This window comes from Carassius auratus, chromosome 3 (assembly GCF_003368295.1).
Source record: "Carassius auratus strain Wakin chromosome 3, ASM336829v1, whole genome shotgun sequence".
Lineage (NCBI taxonomy): Eukaryota > Metazoa > Chordata > Actinopteri > Cypriniformes > Cyprinidae > Carassius > Carassius auratus.
In genome coordinates, this window is record NC_039245.1 from 25,782,645 (window position 1) to 25,806,634 (window position 23,990).

Genomic DNA, 23,990 nt, shown 5'->3' on the forward strand with positions numbered 1-23,990 from the left:
ATTGAGAACTTGTGGGGTGATATCAAAAATGCTGTTTCTGAAGCAAAACCAAGAAATGTGAATGAATTGTGGAATGTTGTTAAAGAATCATGGAGTGGAATAACAGCTGAGAGGTGCCACAAGTTGGTTGACTCCATGCCTTACAGATGTCAAGCAGTTTTAAAAAACTGTGGTCATACAACTAAATATTAGTTTAGTGATTCACAGGATTGCTAAATCCCAGAAAAAAAAAAATGTTTGTACAAAATAGTTTTGAGTTTGTACAGTCAAAGGTAGACACTGCTATTTTTTTGAACACACCCCTTTCAACTAATTGCCCAATTGCACAGCCTTAAGAGCGTGCATATCATGAATGCTGGGTCTTGTTTGTTTTCTGAGAATCTACTGAACCTACTGGTAACTTGTTTGCCACGTAGCAATAAAAAATATACTAAAAACCTTGATTATTCTGGTTAGTCACATTGTACTGCTATTATTTTGAACAATACTGTATATAGATAGTAATTGTATAGCTTTAAATATGTTCTGTTGGTTAAAACTATATTTTTGTCATACAAAATGTGCCTACTAAATCACCATACAAGCCAAGCCAGTCAGTGTGTCTGCAGTCAGCACACTCTTAGTGCTCCAGCATGATTCACATTCTCCATCGATCCACTGGGATGATCACGCACCCATCTGGGGGTCCTGCTCATTTTCTTAGGTACCTCCACCGTACTTATTACACTATAAATATCAAAAACAGTCTCCAGTCTCAAATGGTAACAGCACATCTATATTATGATGTCTTCCCTGAGAAACATTAATATTGCTAATGGATTTAGTGGCTCCCATGTTCAATAGTGCAATTTTTGTGTAAAACGTGTTAAGCTAACAAACAACCGGCTGCTGTCGTAATGTCTGTTCCCAGGAGAGAGCCTGAGCAATCATTTTACTCTGAGAGTCTGGCTATGCTAGATTGAACGAGAACATATTTATCAGTTGCTTGACGCAAACTCATTAAACAATTGCTTTTAAAATTGTCTCCCAATGAGGATCTGTTTGATGGTCCTTTTGAGAACTTTAACTGCTGGTCAAATGATTGCTGGTGAGAATGATTGTTTTATTGGTTTATTTATCTGATGTTATACCACTAATCAAATATGTACTGTGGTACTTCCATGCTATTTTAAACATATACAATGGAATGCTTGGAAGTTTCTTGGAGAACCACGCAAATGGCTTGATCCATAAATAGAGTATGCACACTACAATCTGATACCATCACTTTCATAACACCCTTTTTAAGGGTATTTTTGGATTTACCACCATTCTGTATACTGATGAGAAAAATATTCCAATACAGTATTTGTTTTTTTCTGGGTATGGTTTATGTAAATAATGAAACAGAACCTTTGAATTAAATAAAAGTGTGTGGAGAATATTTTAAACATAAACAATAATCGACCCAATACTGTGTGAAAGCAGGTCTGTGTCAGTTACTGTATTTCTTCTGATGATGAAATCATCCACCCATCCGTCTATATCTACATCCTAAACCACAGGTGATGAAAACATTTCTGGTAGGCTATAAAAACTCTTCATATACTGTATATGTGTGTGTGTGTGTGTGTGTGTGTGTGTGTGTGCGTGTACGTGTGCGTGTGTGTGTGTGTGTGTGTGTGTGTAAAAGACATTAAGATTAGTTAATATAATATATTAATATTAGTTAATATTTTACTTACTTGCATTTATAATAAATCTTTATAAATAATGTATTAAATAAAACCTAAATTTTGTAAGACGTCATTAATTAATTTAGATTAGATAGATATAGAGTGCGTGTGTGTGCCTGTGCTGTGTGTGTGTGTGTGTGTGTGTGTGTGTGTGTGTGTGTTTACATCATGGTAAGTCTATACAAAATATATATTAAGATTTCATTGATATATATATATATATATACACACTGTAGAAAAAAAAATACCGTTAATTGACATTAAATTACTGGCTACTACTAGCATGACTACATTAATTTACTGTATGTAAATTCACAGTAAATTACTGTAAACTAGTTAAATTACTGTATCATGTTTACACTAAATAATTGTGAATTGACTGTGATTTGGCAGTATGCTCCTGTAGAATTACTGATTTAGCTGTGAAGTTAATGCAGTCAGATTACTGCAATTTAGCAGTATTCTGCTGTAGAATTACAGTATAAACTGAAAATCAGTAGCCATTAATATGCTTTTAATTTACTATAAAATCTATTGTTAATTAAAAACTTTTAAATTACAATTTCCAACTGTTCAGAAAGAAATCAAGATTCATTTACTTTTTTTTCATCTTTTAAAGTGATAATATAATTTATTTTGAAATATTACAGTTGCATGCTGTGAAATCCCTGAAATATTTTACAGTGTATATATATATATATATATATAATATCTCTCTATTGACCAATCAGAGGCCAGAACCAGAAATCTAATTTTGTTACTGGCTAAACTTTTCTACCTTAAACTCTTTATCCAATATTGGTAAAGAAAATAATCTCACAACACTGGTTATTGATTCTTTTCCTGTCTGTTTATTAAACCACACAAGCGTCAAAACCTGTACTTTATATAGACTGTTAAGAGTTAGGCTACAACAGCATTTAAGCATGAAAACATATCGTACATTTTCCTTCATCATCATGATGACGATGATAAAGAATTGATGTGAGAGCATCATCTCATTCCCCAGGACATGTGTGTTTCTCATTGGTTAGTGTGACTGAAGGTGGGGTTTGAAGATCGCAATCCCAAATCAAAGCCATCCGAGTTTGGAAAAGAGGGATGTGATTGTAGCAAATGGATACGGTGGTGATCAAAACTGCTTAAAAAGCATAGAAAGATGTGTGAGCTCTGCATGGGAGCCTAACAGCAACACGTGGAAGAGACGCGCTCAAGTTTCCTGATCACAGCGACCGTCGGAACAAAGCCCGAGTTTGAGCGATGTGTGGTGGATTATTGTTATTATTATTATTATTATTATTATGAGTGGCCATGGCGTGGTGTGACCGTGGGATTCAGATGCTGCTGGCCTCCGTCGGGGCTTTCGTGGCGTTCAGTTTGATGAGCATCGCGATCGGGACCGACTACTGGCTTTATTCTCGCGCATACATCTGTAACGCCACCAACATCAGCACGGACGACACGCAGAGTCAAGCCAAGAAGATGCGCGGAGATCTCACGCACTCCGGGCTCTGGAGGATCTGCTGCATAGAGGGTACCATGTGCTCCACATCCTTACTTACACTCGAGTTTTAAAAGAGAGGAAACTTGTTGACTTGAGGCAAAGACGTCTTGCTTTAGGAGGCTTTTGTTCTTTATCTGCATGCATGTGAACTCAAAACAAAGGTGTTTTTTTTTATTTAACAATGCCATTTAGTTTCAGTGTGTGTGTGTGTGTGCAGACAGTAGTCAATGTGAAGGGGGTCTAACCTTCCCAGAGACACTGGAGTGTGAGATCTTTGATATCTTCTAGACAGCGAATGGAGAATTCGAATGAAAGAATAGACTCAAAACAGAGATATCAAAGTCAGATCTCAAATGTTTCTCGTCAGATAAATCCAAAACCATTTTTGCTGATTGATCACAGTATGTGCGAAGTCTGACATTCTTAAAGGAAATCTTAGGAGAAACGTCTAAATCATGCATTAACTCTTTTATGCAATGACAAAAAGCTATGAAATAGTCCTCTGGGGGCTTGACTTTTCCATCCAGAGGAACTGTCAACCACTCATCCGAACTCATTCATGGGGCTTGGATCTCTCTCAAGTGACCATAACTTGACGTTCACTTGGAAGGGAGTGGAAATGCTCCCCGTTTCTCTCGGTTGGCACCAGCGGCTTTCTTGAATGGACAGAAAGGCATAATGGGTCCAGAGATCCTCCTCATAAATCCTCTTCCTTCATTCATGTGTTTCACGCATTTGATGCTGTTGCTTAGAAACAATATGTCTGAAATCACTATGGTAACGTTGGCCGATGTTTAAAAATAGATGAATCTGTTGCTTCTGCCCGTAGATAAGAAAAAGACAGACAGACAGAGAGTCAAACAGATGTTTAATAACATATAGATTCATGTAATTTTAAAAAGATGTCAGGTTTTCCCCCCAAATGATGGAGTTCTGGCAGAGCTTCGTCTCAGACAGTCAGACTGATGACATCATGTTACACATCTCCATAGACTAAACAAGGACATCATAGTTGATGAGCAGTGGTAACTTATTACTTATCTTTATCTAAAAGTCGAATGATAATGTCGTCAGGCTTCATATTTCTTACTGAAAAAGGAAATGAGTTTGTCTCTCAGGAAATTAGGTGATGCCGGTAATTAACCACTACTTAGTGTATTGTCATTTTATAGTGTGAAAACATTTGACTTTTCCCCATTGAAAGAAGAAACTTATTTAATTTAGTTACCAAAGAAACTAATGTTTAATTTACTTCTTTTATTTTTATTTTATCATTGCTGCTAATATCCAAAGTCAGAAGGGAATAGTTCGTGGTTTTTGTTTATTTGTTTGCTTACTTTATTCAAACTGATCAAAGCGTGTAGATCTGTGTACATTTAAAATCATACACTTATGACCCCATTTATTACTTGTTGTACATGTTTGTAATATGAATAATACATAAATATATATATTTACACTTATTACGTTTTTTAAGAGGATTATTACTTAAACCTAAATAAACACATGAACTGTACCAAATAAAATAAAATAATCCATGTCTTGAGCCTTTAGTGTAGTTAATTGACTATGGTTATTATTATTTTGTTTGTGAGATTAGGGGTTATTGGAAGGGAATAGCTGTTACTTTTGCCATTCTCAGTGTGTGCAACAGATCTGTAATTAAATGCAGTGGCCAAAAGGCCACAGAGTCTCTAATTAGCCACCGGGTTTGACTTCCCCAATGATCCACACTGACTAACACAGTCATAACGAGCTTTGAGCACGTGCCAGGTGCCGAACTGCCATTCTCGCTGTTGGCTTTCCCTTCATAAACCTCCACAATAGTATTTTATTATTTTAATTAGCAAACAGCATGTTTTGAATTAGCCCGTCTCTGTGTTTTTTTGTTTTTTTTCAGTTTTTATTTTAATTTTATTTAAAGATTTAGTAATTTTGTTATGTATTTTTGTCATATTATTATTACTGTTATTATCATTATTATTATTTCTGTTCAGGTAGACATATCAAATGCAAGAAATACATGAATTAAGGAAGAGGATTTATGAAGAGAATCTCTGGACTGCTTACTTTATAGTAAATGGTTGCTCAAGTATTTAAAGCGACTAAAACGTTGTTATTGAGTTGCTAGGGTGTTCAGAGTTGTTGCTAGAGATGTTCTGAGTGCTTGTTAACATGCAGCTCCTCCTTCAGTGAAAATACATGGCCATTTTTTTCACACAATTTGAGATGTGTCCACAACACAAATACCAAAGTCTGATAATCTGTTGAACTTCCTAACAGTAAGTATGAGCAATAATAATACTGATACTTGCCTCAGAAAAGAAGACACAGGCAGTCTTCATATTGATCGAATTGTGATGACAAGCAAAAGCACACTTCCCCAGCATGCAAAGCACTGATTGGTTTAACTTCTCGACAAGGCGAACGATTGGCTGCCCTGCCCTGATTCACAATTATGACAAAATGCCGGAGGCGAGGAATGTGGCAGCTGTTTCCTTGCTGCGCTGGATGTGTCTGGTGGGGATGTGGGTTTGCAAAACAGGAGGGGGCTCTTGGCTTGGGGGAGAGGAGCGTGTTGCTGTCTGCTGTATTAAACCACAATGAAGATGTCAAAGGCATCTTTGGAGACATTATGGAAATCAGACCTGAGGTTTCCATGGAGAAGACAATCCCAGCGATGAGTATTGTTACCTCCAGACAGGCCGCAGGGACCAGGTGCACGTTTTCTCTTTTCTCTCGCTCTCTCTCTCTCACTCTCTGATATGCCTCCGTGTCAGTCAAGCAAGGTTCCTTATTTGGTCTTTATGAGGCTAGGTACACTTCAGTCAACGGGCCTATAAGCAGCTCCTATAAATCAACAGCCAGAGCGGAGCTTTACATAAGATCCTATGGCTCAACACGCTCACTGTACACACTTTCAGGAGTTATAAAGTCTTAGATTTTGTGTGGATGTACAGTGGAGTCTGAAAGTCTGAGAACACATAGGAGATGGCAGTTTGTGAACCTGGAACCTTGAAATAAACAGTGAGGATTTTCAAGAATGCTAATGTTAATTATTAAATATTAATGATCTTTTCCATACATTTGTTACTTTTTCTTATCCGTCAGAAAAAATGTTATCTTCCCAAAACACTTTTTTCCCATGAAAAATTCTGACTCTTAAATTGATAAAAAAAAAAAATTTTTTTTTCTAATTTCCCTCATGCACCTCCTAAACAAGAGACTGATCAGATTTCAGAAACAAAACTCTGTAAAGGTACCTTCTCCAAAAAAAATGTTTTATTCATAATGCAGTCAGGCTCATCTCCCCACTCTAAAATAAAACACAATCAGGAATCTGACCTTAACCATGTTTTAACAGACGAGGAATGGTCCAAGGTCCTTTGTCATGGTTGAGTTCATCATTCTCTTATACAGTTTAAGATGTTGCATAGAGTCTAGGCTATTGGACAAAAGCCAAATTGTCTAAAATCATCCCTGGTTTGTGATCGGTGTCAAAAAGCTCTACCTACTCTTAATTATAATTTTTGGCTTTGCCCACCATTGACCTCATTGAAGTCAATTTCAGAATGTTTTATTTACAATACATGGCAATACAGAAATTTTCACACTACTTGGCAACCCTTCTTGTAACATTTAAAAATAATAATATTAAAAGAAGAGGTAAGAAAATACAGGTAAGGAAAAAAACCTTTCTCTATACCTGGACTTTATGCTTCCCTTTTGAACGGTCTCTCCTGTTGCGTTAATCATGCTACGAGGTAACTCCTGTTTACTCTGATACTGAAGACTGATTTGATCATGTTTGTAGCTGCACAGACCAATGGCGCTTCCATTCGCCAAAAAGGGTGGAGGCAACTGCTATATAAGTCAGCTCTGATTGCCATTTCATTAGAATTATATCCTGCAGTGATGAAGATTATCTCCTCGCTGACACCACAAGCAAAAAGCAGAAGCGAAGAGAAGAGAAGAGAAGAGAGAAGCTCAGCCTCCCGCTTGCTGGCATGAGAAGAAGCTTGAAGCCTTCCCCTGTGGTCATCCAGCTTTTAAATAGAGCATATTTTCTGAGCTAATTTCAACTGTGACATTGTTGCAAATGTTGCGCCGTGAGTGTGGCAGATGGGAACAGTGAGTACGTAGCCTGTCTAGATAGTTTAGGCACAATGTTCTCAAGGCGAGTACATGAGTCTCTCCCTTCTCTGCTCGCGGATCACTTCTTCCAGCCGGCTCAGGTCCCATATGCTTCACTCTCCCTTCAGTGCTTTGATTCACCCTTGTTCTTTACACGTGAGGATCAGCATCCCTCGTCAACTGTGAGTGGCTTGATTTGCTTTAGGGGTTCAGAGGAGAAAGCTGTCATGGATGACTCAATGTTGTTTATGGCTTCATATGGTGAACAGGAGAGGTGAGGGTCAGTTCTTGCCGAGGTTGAAACTGAAACCAAGGCCCGCTCACCATCCCTCCCCTCAACACCGAGCAGTGGAAGCTCCATTCATGTTGAGTTCACTCTTCCCATTCAGCGTATGCCCAAACAAACTACTGCTTTTTTTCCCCAAAAAGATGACATGCTCAGGCCCATTCTTTAGGCATCTGAATTGCTCACTCATGAGATGGCTGTTCAAGATGCTGATTTTAAAACAGATACATCGTGCAAATATGCCCTGGGGACTGGTTTATATTGGTGGATCTGAAAGATGCTTACTTTAACTTCAGTCCCCCATCACAGATGAGATTCGCATTCGAATGAGTGGCCTATCAACATACAGTCCTGCCATTCAGACTTTCCAAAGTTACTTGAGACAGATTGGAATCCACATCTTGAATTACCTCAATGATTGGCTGGTTTTCACCAGATCAGATCAGGAACTAATGTCTCACAGGTTGCTGCTGCTCAGCCAACTGGAACGGCTTGGGTTGAAAATCAATTTAGCCAAGAGCTCTTTGTCTCCCAGCCAGTTAGTAGTCTTTCTGGGGACAGTTATCAATTCTGCCCAGATGCGGGCATGGATTATGGCGGAATCAAGCTGGGACTTCAGATCCCCTCAGGGCTTTCCAGAGGATGCTGAGCCTATTGTTGGACACTTCATCTGTGATTACTCTGGTCCTGTTTCACATGTGGCCCCTGCAGTATTGGCTCAAGGTTCATGTCTCATCCCACACTTGATCCTAGAAAATTTTCATCTTAGGGTGACCACTAAAAACCTTCCTACCACCGGGGCACCCTATCCTGGTCTGCGGGAAGTCGTGTCCTAGTGGTTAGAGAGTTGGACTCCTAACCCTAGGGTTGTGGGTCCGAGTCTCAGGCCGGCAATACCATGACTTATGTAGGTGCCCTTGAGCAAGGCAGTGAACCCCCAATTTGCTTCCCGGGTGCCGCAGCATAAATGGCTGCCCATTGCTCTGGGTGTGAGTTCACGGTTTTTGTGTGTTCACTGCTTTGTGTGTGCACTTTGGATGGGTTAAATGCAGAGCACAAATTCTGAGAATGGTTCAGCATACTTGGCTGAATGAATGAATGTCACTTCACTTCACAACATGGTGGTGGTAGCCTTTAGAAATCGCCACGGAGGTTTCATGTTATGTTCCCTCTACAAGTAGGCTCAATACCTCCTTTCCTGGTGGCCCCACTCTGGAGGAATCAGATGTAGTTCCAAGAGTTGGCCAATACCACTGAGGAAGGACCTCCTTTTATAAGTGAGATGGCTGGCCAGTCAGTCCTGAGAAACAACATGGTGGTTAATTTTCTAAAGGGGAGCTTGGAAATTCAATCTTACTCACCCTCACACTGCCGACTTGGGACTTATATATATTTCTCAGGGCCCTACAGAGCAAGCTGCTCCAGTGAGCAAACTTGCAACAGCTTTAGTGTTGGTCAAGTGAGTAGGTAACCTGCAAGTACTGTCGGTCTGTGCTTCATGTCTTTGGGCCTATTATAATGACTGTAGAGTGGTCCTCAAGCCAAGACATAGCTACGTGCCAAAAGTGCTCACCACTCCATTCAGAGCACAAGTCTCACCCTTCTAGTGCTCCCCAGTTCAAAAGGTGATCAGGGTATTAATCTACTCTGCCTAGTTCAATGTATGTTGAGCCCTTTGGCCCATGTTGGCACTCAGAGCAGCTCACGAAGCAGGTCAAGAAGCAGAGATCTTGATGGATAGTGGATGCTATAGCCCTGGCATATGCCACAGAAGGCTTACACTGTCTTTATTGGAGTGAAGGACCACTCCATCAGAGGGATGGCCTACTCCTGGGCTTCATCCAGCAACATTTCTATTACTTAAGTAACCTAAGTTAACGAGCCAGCCATGGCCTCACAACCAGTTTAAGAGCGGAAACCTCATGCACTTATAGTTTGTTGTTTTTCTTTAGGATTAGTTTATTTAAAATTTTCATACACATTTGTTGCAAACATTTATTTAGTTACAAATAACTCACAGGACGCAAAGGTCATTTCACATACATTGTGTTTTATTTAGTTGACCATACAGAACTATATTTTTGGGAGCATGCACCATTAGTTACTTTTAGATTGTCATTCTGTTTGTATAAATACACGTTTCTGAGCTTACCAGTGTTGGATTCCAAACCCGGGAGAGATCCAGAGAGTTGGCTGGCTTAAATGGGTGGTGTTTGGAGCAGGAGCAGTCTTATAGGGGAGTTGGCCTAATTGGACACTACCATTGTTTATGTCCGGGGGGGATAAATATCTCGTTAGATATTTTGGGGTTGATTTATTTTATATTATATTGAGTACTTTTGTTGAGTTAAGGTTAAGTAAAAGTATATTCCTTTTGGAATAAGTTTTAGGTAGATTTTGCTGGTATTTGTAGCTTATGTAGTAGTGTTGTTGTTAGTCTTCCCCTGTGTGTTAAAATTGGTCTGATCAGCCAATATATAAGTCCCTGTTGTTTCTTTTGTAAGAGGTCAGTTTTATTTTTTGTGTAGAGCTTTAGTTACTGTTTGTTTATTTGACTTTTGTTTTTGGGCCCAAACGTTTATTTTCAGTTTGTTGAGATGATTATTAGGAAATAAAAATCCTTATATTTCAACTTCCCTTGCGACTCCTCTTGCTTAACTGCTTGGTCCCTGACAGTCAGTTAGAATTTTTTGAAGCATCGAAAATACATTTTGGTCCAAAAATAGCAAAAAAAAACTATGACTTTATTCAGCATTGTCTTCTCTTCCGTTTCTGTTGTGAGTGTGTCGGTGAGTTATTAATGACATAATTTAGATTTTTGGGTGAACCATCCCTTTAATGCAATGCTCATTCCCATATCTCAGGGAACCTTTTATTTTCCTTGCTCCTGATTTTCAAACAAAAGTGTTTATGTAAAGTAATTTCCCCATTTTTTTTTCATTCTCGGAATTGTTTACACTACTGCTGCATTTTATGTATATTTTTATTTACTTATTTATTTTTTATCTTTTTTTATCTTTATTTTTCTTTATTATTTTTCTTTTTTTAATTGGTTTTAATTGCATGATGCAATTTTCCTACGAATTCATTATGAATTGTAGACATTATGAAAGATTTATTGTGCATATTCATTGTATTACAACAGAGTTTCATGAGATTTCGATGAACTGAGATGTCAGCTTTTTAGTGATTATAAAGGGATCGCATTCTACCATGCAATGCCAGTGGCTCCCTATGCTTGTTTTTCTGTCAAAAGATAACAGTTATTGATGTTGTGGTTAAGCATGTGGAATTCACTATTTCATATAAATTTTATGGATGCATTGAAAAAAAAGGCTACTTATATAGGCTACTTTTATGCTGACTTTTGCGGATGGGAGCAATAACATATTGATGAGATAACATATTTCTGCAGGAGCGTGACTGGAAAATTTGTCCCTCTACATCGCACTTTGGTAATTGATTAGATGATGAAAAGTGGTGTATAAATGGACCACAAATATCTATTAAAAAGTGAATTTGGATCTCATTACTAAAAATACAAACATTAAAATATACAAAATCAGAAGATAACACCATGGCAAGCAAATTTGATAGACACATTTGCACTATAGATGATATTCATCTTCATGTATCATAGTATTTACATTTTACTCCAAGATGTTTTTAATAATTTGTGGCATAATGTGTCAGGTTTAATATATATATTGTTTTATATAAAGACTTTTTAATAGACTTTTCTTTTTAACAATGACTAGACAAGAAAGCACATGCCCCACTTACTCAGACCTAATTAATAATAATTAATTTGCTTCTTTTTTAACACTAGACCCAATTAATGGCATGCTGGGCCACACAAAAGCTGTGTCACGGAGTAGACTCCACCTGGAGACAGACAGAGGGAGGGAGGTTTGCAATGTGACACTACTGTATATGACGGAGATCTTCAAATCTGGCCCACAAGATCCACTTTCCTGCAGAGTTTAGCTCTAGCTGTAACCTTAATCAAACACCTGAGCATGCTAATCAGTGTCAATCAGGATCATTACAAAATCACAGGTGAGTTTGATCAGGGCTAGAGCTTAACTCTGTAGCGCATTCGCCCTCCAGGACAAGATTTGAGGAACTCTGCTATATGATATTAAGAGGATAGTTCACCAAAAAATGAAAATTCTGTCATTAAACACTCACCCTCATGTTGTCACCCTCAAACCCTTAAGTCCTTTCATGTTCAGATTTTTAAATCCAAATTTTTTTTTTTAAAGGGGGGTTGAAATGCTCGTTTTCACTCAATATCCTGTTAATCTTGAGTACCTATAGAGTAGTACTGCATCCTTCATAACTCCAAAAAGTATTTAGTTTTATTATATTCATAAGAGAAAGATAGTCTGTACCGATTTTTCCCGGAAAAACACGACCGGCTGGAGGCGTGACGTGTGGGGGCGGAGCTAAAGAATCACGAGCGACAGTAGGCTTTTGTGTTGAGAGCGTTTGTGACATTACCTTGAGGAAAAAAAAACCATAATCCAAAACAAACCATGGCTAACAGTCAGATTCAGCCGTTTATTTATGATCCAGAATCAGATCCCGAGGCTGAAACTGAACGAGAGCAGCATCAGCAACGACTCACTCCAAGCGGGGCTCAAACCCGGGTCTCCGGCATGGGAGGGGACGCAGTAACAAGGAGGCAGAGATATTTGAAGCAGTTTTACTCACCGTCTGCGGTTCCAACACACGATCGTGACCCTTTTTCGTTGGGATTGCATCATCCTTAAGAAATAAACGATACGCAAATCCGTCGTCAAACTGGGCCTTGTTTGTAAAACAAGCATCTTCGAAATGCAGGGAACAAACACAAACACTTGCACAACTCCGTTGATGCTCTGTAAAAATAAACTCCATCCACTGGTCCCTTAATGCTGTTTTTTTTTGGTAATCTGTGCAGGGTTGTCTTGCCCTGGCAACCAAAAACACACTTCTTTTGTGACATTTCGCGACGCTCTCACTCTGATCAATGAAATGTCTGTGCTCAGCCTCTCAGTGCTCTGCTATATGGGAGCGCCCGCTCTTCCGGCAGAAGTGCCTCAGCACCCATATAAGGAAATTACGCTCCATCTAACGTCACACAGAGCCATACTCGAAAAAAACTTTCCTAAACTTGTGACAAACCGGAAGGAGTATTTTGGGAACAAAAATACTCCTTCAAACGTACAACTTAATTTTTGAAACTTTGTCCATGTTTAGCATGGGAATCCAACTCTTTAACAGTGTAAAAAACTCAGTATGCATGAAATAGCATTTCACCCCCCCCCCTTTAAATATGCAATTCTCATGTGCAAGTTAATAAAATCAAAATTATAGAGGAATTGCATTTACATTCAAAACATTGCATTTTATGTCAATTAAAACCTTATTAGAGGGTTTATAGCATTTTGTATGTAAAGAATAGCTCAGTACTGACCCTTTTGGCTTGCCATACATTTAGCACATGTTTACACAGAAAAATAATTAAAATGCCGAGTGGAACAGAAAAACATATTCTGTGCGAACAACACTTTATTGTAAAAGGGCAAAGTAATTGCATTCTCTGTCACAACTTTATTATTGGCCCAAAGCAAAACCGTGTACATGCTCATACCGGTAAAATTGTACTTTGTTCACTCATAGCATCAATACTGTAATTTACCGGTAATTTTCCACAAAGGGCTGCATGTGTGAAAGCCCCTGTTGATTTTAAAGTCTGTCACTGAACAATTCTAAGATTTAAAATTTTCATATTCATCTTCTACTGCTTCAAAACAGAACAAATTCCTACAATATGCTGGATGTTTTCGTTATTTAAATTTCGTAATTGTTTATTCTGCTGCCCAGTATTCTCACTTATGCTTGGTGATTTGCATTGTTTCCAGGTCCTCTTAACTCTAATCTAGACCAGTTTCATCTTTTTTTCTTTTTTTTTTTAGGTCTCAACAAAGGAAGTTGTTACCGAATCGATCATTTCCCAGATGACAATGATTACGACACTGACAGCCCTGAATATCTCTTACGTGAGTGACTTATTAGTGTTACTGTCTATATCTCAACGTTTTTATCATGCGCGTTTAGATATTTTGCTAAAGACATGTGCGTTTAGATATTTTGCTAAAGACATGTTTATATGTGTGTGTGAACAGGTATTGTGCGCGCCTCCAGTGTGTTCCCCATCCTTAGTACCGTTCTGCTGTTTCTGGGAGGGCTGTGTGTCGGTGTAGGACGCATCTACAGCAAGTGGAACAACATATTACTCAGCGCTGGGATACTATTTGTGGCAGCAGGTAAACTTAATAATGACCACCTGCTAACATGCACATGGGTTTTCAACTCACTACAGATGCTTTTAGAATATTACTAATTTCAATTTGTTGTAATATAATTTAATATAGGACAATTTCCATGCTCTGATAGTCCAAATTATCCCTGCTGTTACTGGCAGGTGCACTGGAACTGAGGGGGCGACAACTCCTCCACTTTTTACTGTTATTCAACTGAATTTAGTGGGTTGATAATGCTTGTTTCAAAAGTGCTTTCCTTGTATGGTCTGTAATTCACTATAGTTTCATCATCAGATACATCTTAAAGCCGATGACAAGACTCTTTAGCAAAACCGTAAAAGAATGTGTACATACTTGAGTACTAGGCTTAGATAGCATAGTATGTCTGGGCAGGTCATGTGTTCTCTAGATGCTGCATTAGCAGCTAATTCAAGATTACAGATTTTCAAATAGTTGTATCTCAAGAATAATTAGCACTTAAAGGGATAATTCACCCAAAAAAGAAAACTGTCATTAATGAAGGTAATAAAAACATCTTCAAAGTAGTCCATGTGACATCAGAGGGTGATTTAGAATTTCTTGAAGCAACGAAAATACATTTTGGTCCAAAAATAGCAAAAACTATGACTTTATTCAGCATTGTCTTCTCTTCCGGGTCTGTTGTGAGCACATTCACTGCACTGCAGTTTAGCGATATCCAGTTTAGTGAACTAGTTGTCACCAAATCATTTTCATTTGATTTCATTTCGTCTAATTCATGTACTCAAACAGTACACTGACTGAACTGCTGTGAAGAGAGAACTGAAGATGAACACTGAGCTGAGCCAGATAACGAACGAAACATTGACTCGTTCTCGAATCAAGAACCGGTTGCATCGTTTTTCGGATCACCAGTAGTGATGGGAAATTTGGTTCTTTTCCGTGAACCGGTTCTTTCGGACAGTTCGATTCAATAAACCGGTTGAAGAAATCGGTTCACCAGTTCTTTTGCGCCCGAAGTAATGGCATCATTGGCGATGATTGCCCTTCATTCAAGCCTTCGGTTTACCTGCGCTCATAACATTAGCACAGAATAAGTTCAGAATCAATCACCAAAAGAATCAGTTCGGTTCAGATGCTCTGTGTGTCGGTCTGCTTCACGCTGAATTACACATGCGCAGTATCATCAGCTCCTTGGTTCACGAATCGGTTCGCGTCCGACAGAAACGGTTCTTGACTCGTGAACTGGTTCAACCGGTTCAGTAAGAAGAACCGGTTAAATCGAATGATTCGTTCGCGAACCAGATATCACAAACTGCAGTGAACGCACTCACAACAGACCTGGAAGAGAAGACAATGCTGAATAAAGTCGTAGTTTTTTATATTTTTGGACGAAAATGTATTTTCGATGCTTCAACAAATTCCAACTGACCCTCTGATGTCACATGGACTACTTTGATGATGTTTTTCTTACCTTTCTGGACATGGACAGAATACCGTACATACACTTTAAATGTAGGGACAGAAAGCTCTCGGACTAAATCTAAAATATCTTAAACTGTGTCCTGAAGATGAACGGAGGTCTCACGGGTTTGGAACGACATGAGGGTGAGTTATTAATGACATAATTTTCATTTTTGGATGAACTATCCCTTTAAGGTTTTGTGGTCCAGGGTCACATATATCAGGGTGCCTATGATATTTTAAAGGTCAAGATCCACACACATAATACCTGGAAAGCTATCGGTTAGCATTCCTTGTCATCTCAGTAGCAGTTTTTCAACCAGATGGTGATGTTACCGCATCTACCGGCAGAGTCTAATTGGACCATGCTAATGTTATGGAACCCAGCTACAAAGAATTGTGCAGGTAAACCTCACTCCCCTGGCCTCAAAGCTAGAGACTATGCTCTTTAGAATCCTTGTTAGCATTTCTGCCACACATGACAATTAACACTATTAAGTGTTATAGACCAGTTACATTAGTGCCATAACCCAAATAGGAGTAAGGTTTAGGGGGGTGAGTGACAAAGGCTTGGTGGTTAGAGTTGTTCAGACAGACCTCACTCTCTTGGCCTCCAGAGGCACACTAGGAACTGATGTTAGAGGCTGTGGCCTTTGTTAGTAGATGGCCTACCATGCTGGTTGACACTGGTTCAAATCTTGGTGCCATGACTCGGTTGGGAATGAGCTTTAGGGTGGAGATTGTAACTGAGGAAAGCTGTGCAGGTAAACTTCACTCCACTGGCCTCAAGAGGCACACCAGCAATTAATGCTAGGGACTAATGTTTAGTATCCTTGCAAGCGTGCCCACCTCTCATGCTGGTTGACGGTGGTTTGAATCCCACTCATTGTACAAGTAGGGCTGGTTACACCAGGGGTAGCCAACCCGTGCTTCTGTAAGTCTACCTTCCTTTATAGTTTATCTCCAGACTTAATTATACACACCTGGACCATCCAATCATGGGAGTTCAGGATTACTTGACAATTACAGACAAGTGTGTTGTCACAGTTTGGGCTACCCCTGAGTTACACTAACTGGCCAAACCTTGATCCACTCACATAAACACGTATTGCTGAGAAGACATTTGTAGCTTTTGCCAAGTGTCATGTCTACATTCGTATTCACCCCTGAGAAAACCTATCCCATTTTGTCTAAAGTCTGTCTTCAGTTTTCAAAGGCAGTGCCATATTGTGGAATTTGTGTCCCTGATATTACAGTAGGTTGACTAGTAATTACATCTGATGAGCTCAGTCTGCAGTGTTAAACTTTCAAAGATGGAGGTGTTGGGTCAGCGTGATTTTGCCAAGTAAGACATGTTCCTGGATCAATATCTTTTGTTGATCCTGGATCAATATTACTTTCCAAAAATACAGACTTAACCCAATCCCTACCCCTAAACCTAACCTTACCCATAATTTATTCTTAAAATCTTAAAAGGGAAATGATTGCTGATTTACAAGGCTGTAGAAGCACTGTATCCTGATTGTAAGCCATTAAACTGAAATCTCTCAATTCCGATTGGTTGATTGGAATGATGTGAAAGTGACATGACATACAGCCAAGCATGGTGACCCACACTCAGAATTCATGCTCTGCATTTTACCCATCCAAAGTGCACACACACTGTGAACACACACCCAGAGCAATGGGCAGCAATTAATGCTGTGGTGCCCGGTGAGCAGTTGGGGTTTCTGTGCATTGTTAAAGGCACCTCAGTCATGGTATTGCCAGCCCAAGACTCGAACCCACAACCTTAAGGTTAGGAGTCAAACTCTCTAACCATTAGGCCATGACTTCCTCTTTCCCATGTTGTACCTGGTGAAATCACGCTCACCGGTGTTGACGCATCCCAATCAGCTGAATTTAAAATCTTGAAGTTTAAATCCATGTGTATCCATATTTTTATTTTTTTATAACCAAGGAAAAGTCATAACACTGTTATACTACTTAACAAGGTGTTTCTCTTATGCTTTACTGGCTCTGTTTTGTGTCTGGCAGGTTTGAGCAACATCATCGGTATAATCGTCTACATCTCCAGCAATGCTGGTGACCCCAGTGACAAACGAGACGAAGACAAGAAGAACCATTACAACTACGGTTGGTCATTCTACTTCGGAGCACTCTCTTTCATTGTAGCTGAGGCGGTGGCCGTTATGGCTATCAATATATACATTGAGAAGAACAACGAAGTACGGTTCAAAGCACGCCGTGAGTTCATCAAGTCTACTTCGTCCTCTTCACCGTATTCTCGCATGCCCAGTTTTCACCACCGTCGACGGCACTCGCGCTCCAGCTCTCGCTCAACGGAAGCATCTCGTGAGGCATCACCAGTGGGCATGAAGATGATGAGCTCGGTTCCTGTAGGAGAAATCAACATGTACACATTGACAAGAGACCCTCTCAAGTCAGGGACAGACAGCTCCTATAGCCCAGAGCACGATTCAGGATTCCTCCAAGTGCACAACTGCTTTCCCAAAGACCTTAATGATGGTATCAACAGGAGGACAACACCTGTATGAGGTTACATACTGGAACAGAAGAGATGAAGTTGCCACTGTGGCAGATGCCAGTGGAAGGGATACTTATTGGTGAAGCCTGTTAACCAGTGACATCTCTCCTCAGTGAAGGAGAAGCACTGTGTTAAGCGGGAAAGGTTTCATCTTGACATTCAACAACCATTGCGAACACGGTAATTTGTGTTTCTTCTTGTGTTGCTCCTCACATTTAAACAAGAACTCTCAGAGAGACCCATCTCTCATCAAAGGTCAAGTCATGCAAATGTAAAATGGAGAGTCTTTGGCAGTGCTTCAGATATTAAGGACTTTGAGTAAGCCAGTCCATTCCCTTGGTTAATAAATATATTTTTGTTTGTCAGTACAGTGCCATACTCTTAATGTATACCAATGTGATAATGACTCTCACAGTATTTAGATGGTGCTAATGTAGGCTCACAGCTGAAGCCTTCCCATTCTTGTGTGTTCAGTACAGACTCGAGCTGAATATTGAATGCCCTTTTCTGTGTTATATGTTTGTTGCCGCAGTTGTCTAACCCTTTTCAGTGTGCCTATCATCTTGGCAGTGTCAACTGCTCAGACTTTTTCTGGAGCCACTTTGCAACAGTGCAAAACTGTGTTCCATCTGTTTTCGTTGTTGTACAACTGGAAATATCAGTTGAATTACTAAATAATCACTGGGAAAATTTAGTTTAGTAGATTTATGACTACTAATTGCATATAAACTCCCTGCTGAAAAGACCAGCTTGGATTTTCATGATGTTCAGTTGTTAATTATATGGAGAAGCGTGGCTGGGATATTTCTTTAACGAATTAGTATCTTAAGTGGACAGAGTATGAGCAAACATTAACATTACTTTGGGGACATCAACCAAAAAGGACAATTATTTCAGCTGCATTTTTAAAAAAAGATTACAAAGGCTTTAAACAATTATAAAGAAATGTTTTCATGTGCACTGATGGGTCATGCACAGAGGTGGGTAGTAACGAGTTACATTTACTTCGTTACATTTACTTGAGTAATTTTTCGGGGTAACGAATACTTTTCGGAGTATATTTAAAGATGGGTACTTTATACTCTTACTTGAGTACATTTTTTGGGAAAAATCTGTACTTTTACTTCGTTACTGTGGGCGACGCCCCTCTCGTTACTTTATCTTAATGCAATAAATGCTTTAGTTTATTCCAAACGCGCCGTCTACTTTTCTCTGGACAATGAGCGATGCCCATTCGCGAATGATTCATTCTTTTGAGTCAACTCTGTTCAAAGGCTTGATCAAACCAATTGGCAAACGAGTGAATTGGTTCATGAATCAGTTTGATTGAGTCGTTCAGTTCCATGCTGCACGCGCTGAGCTCTGAAGCGGTTCACTCAGAGTTGTAACGTTTAAGAATATTAGCAGCGTTGAAAACGGGGCTATGGAACTGCACTGAATTGAAAGCTAATCTGCAAAGGCTATTCTTTGCTTGCGATGGAGATCCTTATTAGATGAACGCGTGTGCTGTCTACTGTTTAACAGGTAATAACTTGGGCTACATTCGATTACAGTACACAATACCACTGTGACATTAGTTTGTTGTACGTGTGTGGCTTATAACAGGTTGAATGCAGCTTCCAAAAGACAAAGAATAGCCGATTAAGATTTTATTAATTTTAATACAATCACACCAGTGCGAGTACGTTCAGCAAGTCATATCATCAGCTGCTAAATTCAGATCTGTGATCGCTTGCTGGCGCTGAGCCAGAGACAGACGCGTTTTACAGCGCTGCGCATTATAACCAATCACACAAGATTCTGTTGAGCTTTTGAATGCAAAGGCCAATCAGAGGTGTTCCGATGAGTCATCGCTGAAATGCCGGTGCTTCCTTCACTCGCTCACTTACTGAATACCTCTTTCTGCCGAATTCTCTCGTCAGAAACAACAAAGTGCAGATGTGTGTACGAATCTATAATTAAGATATTGATTTCACAGTGTTAACAGTTTCAGTGATTTTAATGGTAGTTTCTGAGAGTGAATGAAATCTAGACTGTCAGTGAAAATTATGTTTAATAATGTAAATGTTATTTGCTCTCTTTCTGAACAATGAAAGATTAGTAGCAATATTTATATCACATTAATTTTCAATGTTAAATTCACATTTAAAATAAAGTCAGTCGTATTAAAAATATGTTATGGCATGATACCTATATTTGTTACTTAAATAGACAGGGTTTTATAATAAATTACATAAATTAGATTAAAGGCTGATGAAATATATACATTTATACACACACACATACATTACATACATTTTTTGTCTATATATCTATATAAAAAAAGGCTCCGTATATATGACCCAAAGTAACTAGTAACTAACTACTTGAGTAGATTTTTTATCCGATACTCTTTTACTCTTACTCAAGTAACTATTCAAGACTAGTACTTTTACTTTTACTTGAGTAAATATTTCTAGAATTACTTTTACTTTTACTTGAGTAAAGTTTTTGGGTACTCTACCCACCTCTGGTCATGCAGTAGAATGCACAATAAGCCTAGAGGTTACGCAAGTAAATTGGGTCCGTTTTGATTTCATGTTGTGTTTAAGCTAGATCAGAAGTCTTAGGTTTAGATTCCAGGGTTCCTTGCTCAGCACCAGCATTCAAAACACATCATGTGATGGTGACCAGCTCTCTAATGGTCTCTTCAGCAGGGAAGTAAAGCAGTATTCAACAGGCCTCAAGTTTTATGCTCTCATTTCAGATTCTGACTGCCATTAATAGTAGTTCAACAAGTGTCAGTAGTTAACCAGCCAGTGTCGTTGTTTTCCATTGTGAATCAGTCAAAGCCTTCATCTCCATTGGGGGGGGGGTTTCACCTCCACTAAAGCTCGGTCTTTGCCTGAATGTGGGTTACATAGAGCCACTTCTTCTTGTGAATTTGAGTGATTGCAGTGCAACATCTGAATGGGGCATCTTTGGGGATCTGACATTGTTGGAGTCCACTGATAAAAGGAGTGCTGAGAGATGTTATACATTTGGAAATGAAAGAAAGTTTTGAGCCGGTCAGCCCTCGGAAGTATTCCAGTGACAGCTGATAAGTATCTAGGGCAGAGCAGTATGAAAGACATCAGTGTGGCCGATCCAGCCTTTTAGAAGACCATTCGAAGTGTCTTAGCCTCACCAGAGCCTTATGCCTGGATTTCTCTTTGAGTCGACAATATAACCTCATCTTTTCTCTGTTGCTGCTGTTTATACGCTCCCATCTGGACAGATCCTTAGTGAAAAATCTATCGCTTTTTCCCACCAAGGGCTGCATTATCCATGCGAGCGGTCAAATCAGGGTCGCTAATAGTGTTTCCTCACAAAAGGAGAGGTGGCAGATGGAAATCTCTGGTATGTGTTTCACTGAATTGAAGCATTTACAGCTACCTTTTCTTAGTAAAGCCATTCTGACAAGCTTTTGAGCCATGGCTCTTTGCAGAACGGCGTGTGGTGGGAAGATGTAAACGTTTGTTGCATGTTTTTCTCTAACCCATTGACTTTGTGTGCTTTTCACAGTATTATTAACGGGATGACTCCAGGATGCCTCACTGCCAAGCATCTCTCACTATAAATACCTGTAATGTTCTCTGTGTTCATCTTGGAAGGCGTTTTTGTCCTTCTGGTTTTCTTTCTGATTTGCTAATGTTGTTCTCAGTATTTCTCTGTATCTTGGACATAGTCAGCATATCCTTGCTCACATAAATACATTTAATTGAGGAACGGTGTCTCGCTTATGCATAAGTGCTTTGTTATGTGACTTTTGTGTTTTGTAACAGGACTGGGAATAATCTTACAAATTAAACAGCCTAGCAGCTGCCTGTATTTGCAAAATAAAGCAATTAGAAAAGCAGTTTGCCTTTGTTTTCAATTGAATATTTTGAGGGTTAGACAGACTTTAATGCATACTTTAATTCAGTCTTGCCATAACCTACACATGTGGGTCAAGTTGACCCAATAATATTCATTCTGCCCTTATTTACTCACCCTAATGTCAATCCAAATCCATTTTTTCAATAATGTCCATGCAGCTATTTTCCATAGATTGAAAGAGTGACCGAGGATCGGTGCTTTAATTCATCACAGATATGTCCAGACTCCATGATACCAGTTGCAATGGTTATCACCTGACTGGAGCGAAAGATCATCAGTGAATAATAACTTGGATTACTAATCGGCTACAATTATTATGATGCTTTTATGTCAAGTTGTCCTTATGACTCATTCACTATATTCCAGTTGACTTAACCATTGAGTCACCTGAGAACTAAATCAATCCAGTGAATGAATCATTTATGTGAACTATAATATAAAAGATCTGAAAAAAATCCAACTCAAAGGAGCGATTTGTTCACAAATCATATATAATTTCGAAGTTTGACAGTGCCAGTCCTCATTCACTTTCATTAAATGGAAAAGGGCAACCAGGATATTACTTTTAAAATCCACGGGTTTGAATAATAGTCCTACAGGTTTGAGATGACATGAGAACGAGTGCTGTTCTTTCTCTTTGAATAATCCTGAGATACTTGAAGGATGAAACAAAATGAGGAATGTCATGTAAAATGCGAAAACGGGCCAAAGTGTCAGCATTTTGGACATTTTCTGATCCAATCCAGTGACACTAGCTTCCTTAGTTTTGACACCTAAAATAAATGAAGATTTTCTTGCACTTTTGTATAAATAGTTAAGCCTTCCAGTAACATGTATGAATGGTTTGAATCTACAGTGAATTGTAGATTCATTTTACCTCTCCAGTAACGAGAGTCATCTGTTTAAAGCAGGTTGTTCATTCATCTTCAAAGTAAGGACATCAAAACAAGTTTGTGTCACTTTAACAAAAGGTGAAGAACATCAAGGACTTAAGCAACCTCCTAACCATGAGAACCAAAGTGAATATTCACATTTGCACTATAGACATGAATTATACCTCAAAATATGTTAAAGGGAAGTGTGCTTTTATTATTTCGAAAAAAAATTAAAAAGCAGTTGAAACTTTTTATCTCCATTTGAAATCTATTTTGACACAATTCTTCTCGTCTTTTGTTCTCACAAGATTGAAAAATTGAGAGACTGCTAAATTCTTGTTCACAAAGAAAAGTTTTTTTCTCTCTCTCAGAATTGCACGTTTTTTTGTCTCACAATTTTGACGAAAAAATCTGAAATGAAAGATGTTAACTTGCAATTCTGAAAAAAAACAAAATCTTATAGTTTAAAGCTGACTTCTTTTGCACAATCCTGAGTAAAAGATCCAAATTGTGAGATATAAACAGAATTGCAAGGGGAAAAAAGTCAAAATGTTGCAGGAAAAACTTTCATTGAAATAAAATGTCACATCTTAAATTCAATGTCACATCTTTTGACCAAAGTATTAATATGATTTTTTTTTACTTGGGTTGGTAAGAAACACACACACACACACACACACACACACACACACACACATACAAAACCTGGCAACCCAACAGTGGAAAAACACAAACTAGAAGGAAGATATTCTTCACAGTGACTAATGGTAAAATCTTTTGACCTTGCCAATGAGTGTTTGTCTCCGTCCTCTTTAATGGCCTTCATTAACTGGCCGTTTACTCGGTTTTAAAGAAATTAGTTCAGCCGAATGGCCCTGATCAGCCGTGTTCTGCCGTATTACTGCCCATCGTGTCTGTGGCACAGATTATAGCTGATGGAGAATGGTACAAACCGATTTGGTATGCTACAGTTCTATTTTCAGTGACCTTTATAGGAGATGGCCCTGAGGGTTTGGGTAATCTAATTTAGCTTGAATAATATTACCAGTCATTAGGAAATGCATACAGTCTATTCACCTCCTCCTTCAGCCTTGCATTAAATCTGAAACCAATCACCATTGTCTTTCCATTTGGAAGCTAACGCATTAAAAGGAATCAAATTGTTAACCATTCATTTGAAATCAGAGAAGCCTAATGAAACACTCACGACAAGATGAGATTGATTTTGCACTGTGGCTGTCATGTACTTGCAACACGCTCAGCAAAGTGAACTGTAG

At 38.9% G+C, this 23,990-nt stretch overlaps 1 protein-coding gene across 1 annotated transcript; it reads left to right on the forward strand.

Annotated features, from left to right (window-relative positions):
• The first annotated feature begins 2,795 nt into the window (after positions 1-2,795).
• On the forward strand, positions 2,796-18,970 carry LOC113052508 (voltage-dependent calcium channel gamma-4 subunit-like). Its single transcript, XM_026216922.1, has 4 exons — positions 2,796-3,249; positions 13,603-13,686; positions 13,813-13,953; positions 17,431-18,970. The coding sequence occupies exons 1-4, from the start codon at positions 3,027-3,029 to the stop codon at positions 17,949-17,951; spliced, it is 969 nt and encodes a 322-aa protein (XP_026072707.1). The 5' UTR covers positions 2,796-3,026; the 3' UTR covers positions 17,952-18,970.
• The last annotated feature ends 5,020 nt before the right edge of the window (positions 18,971-23,990 follow it).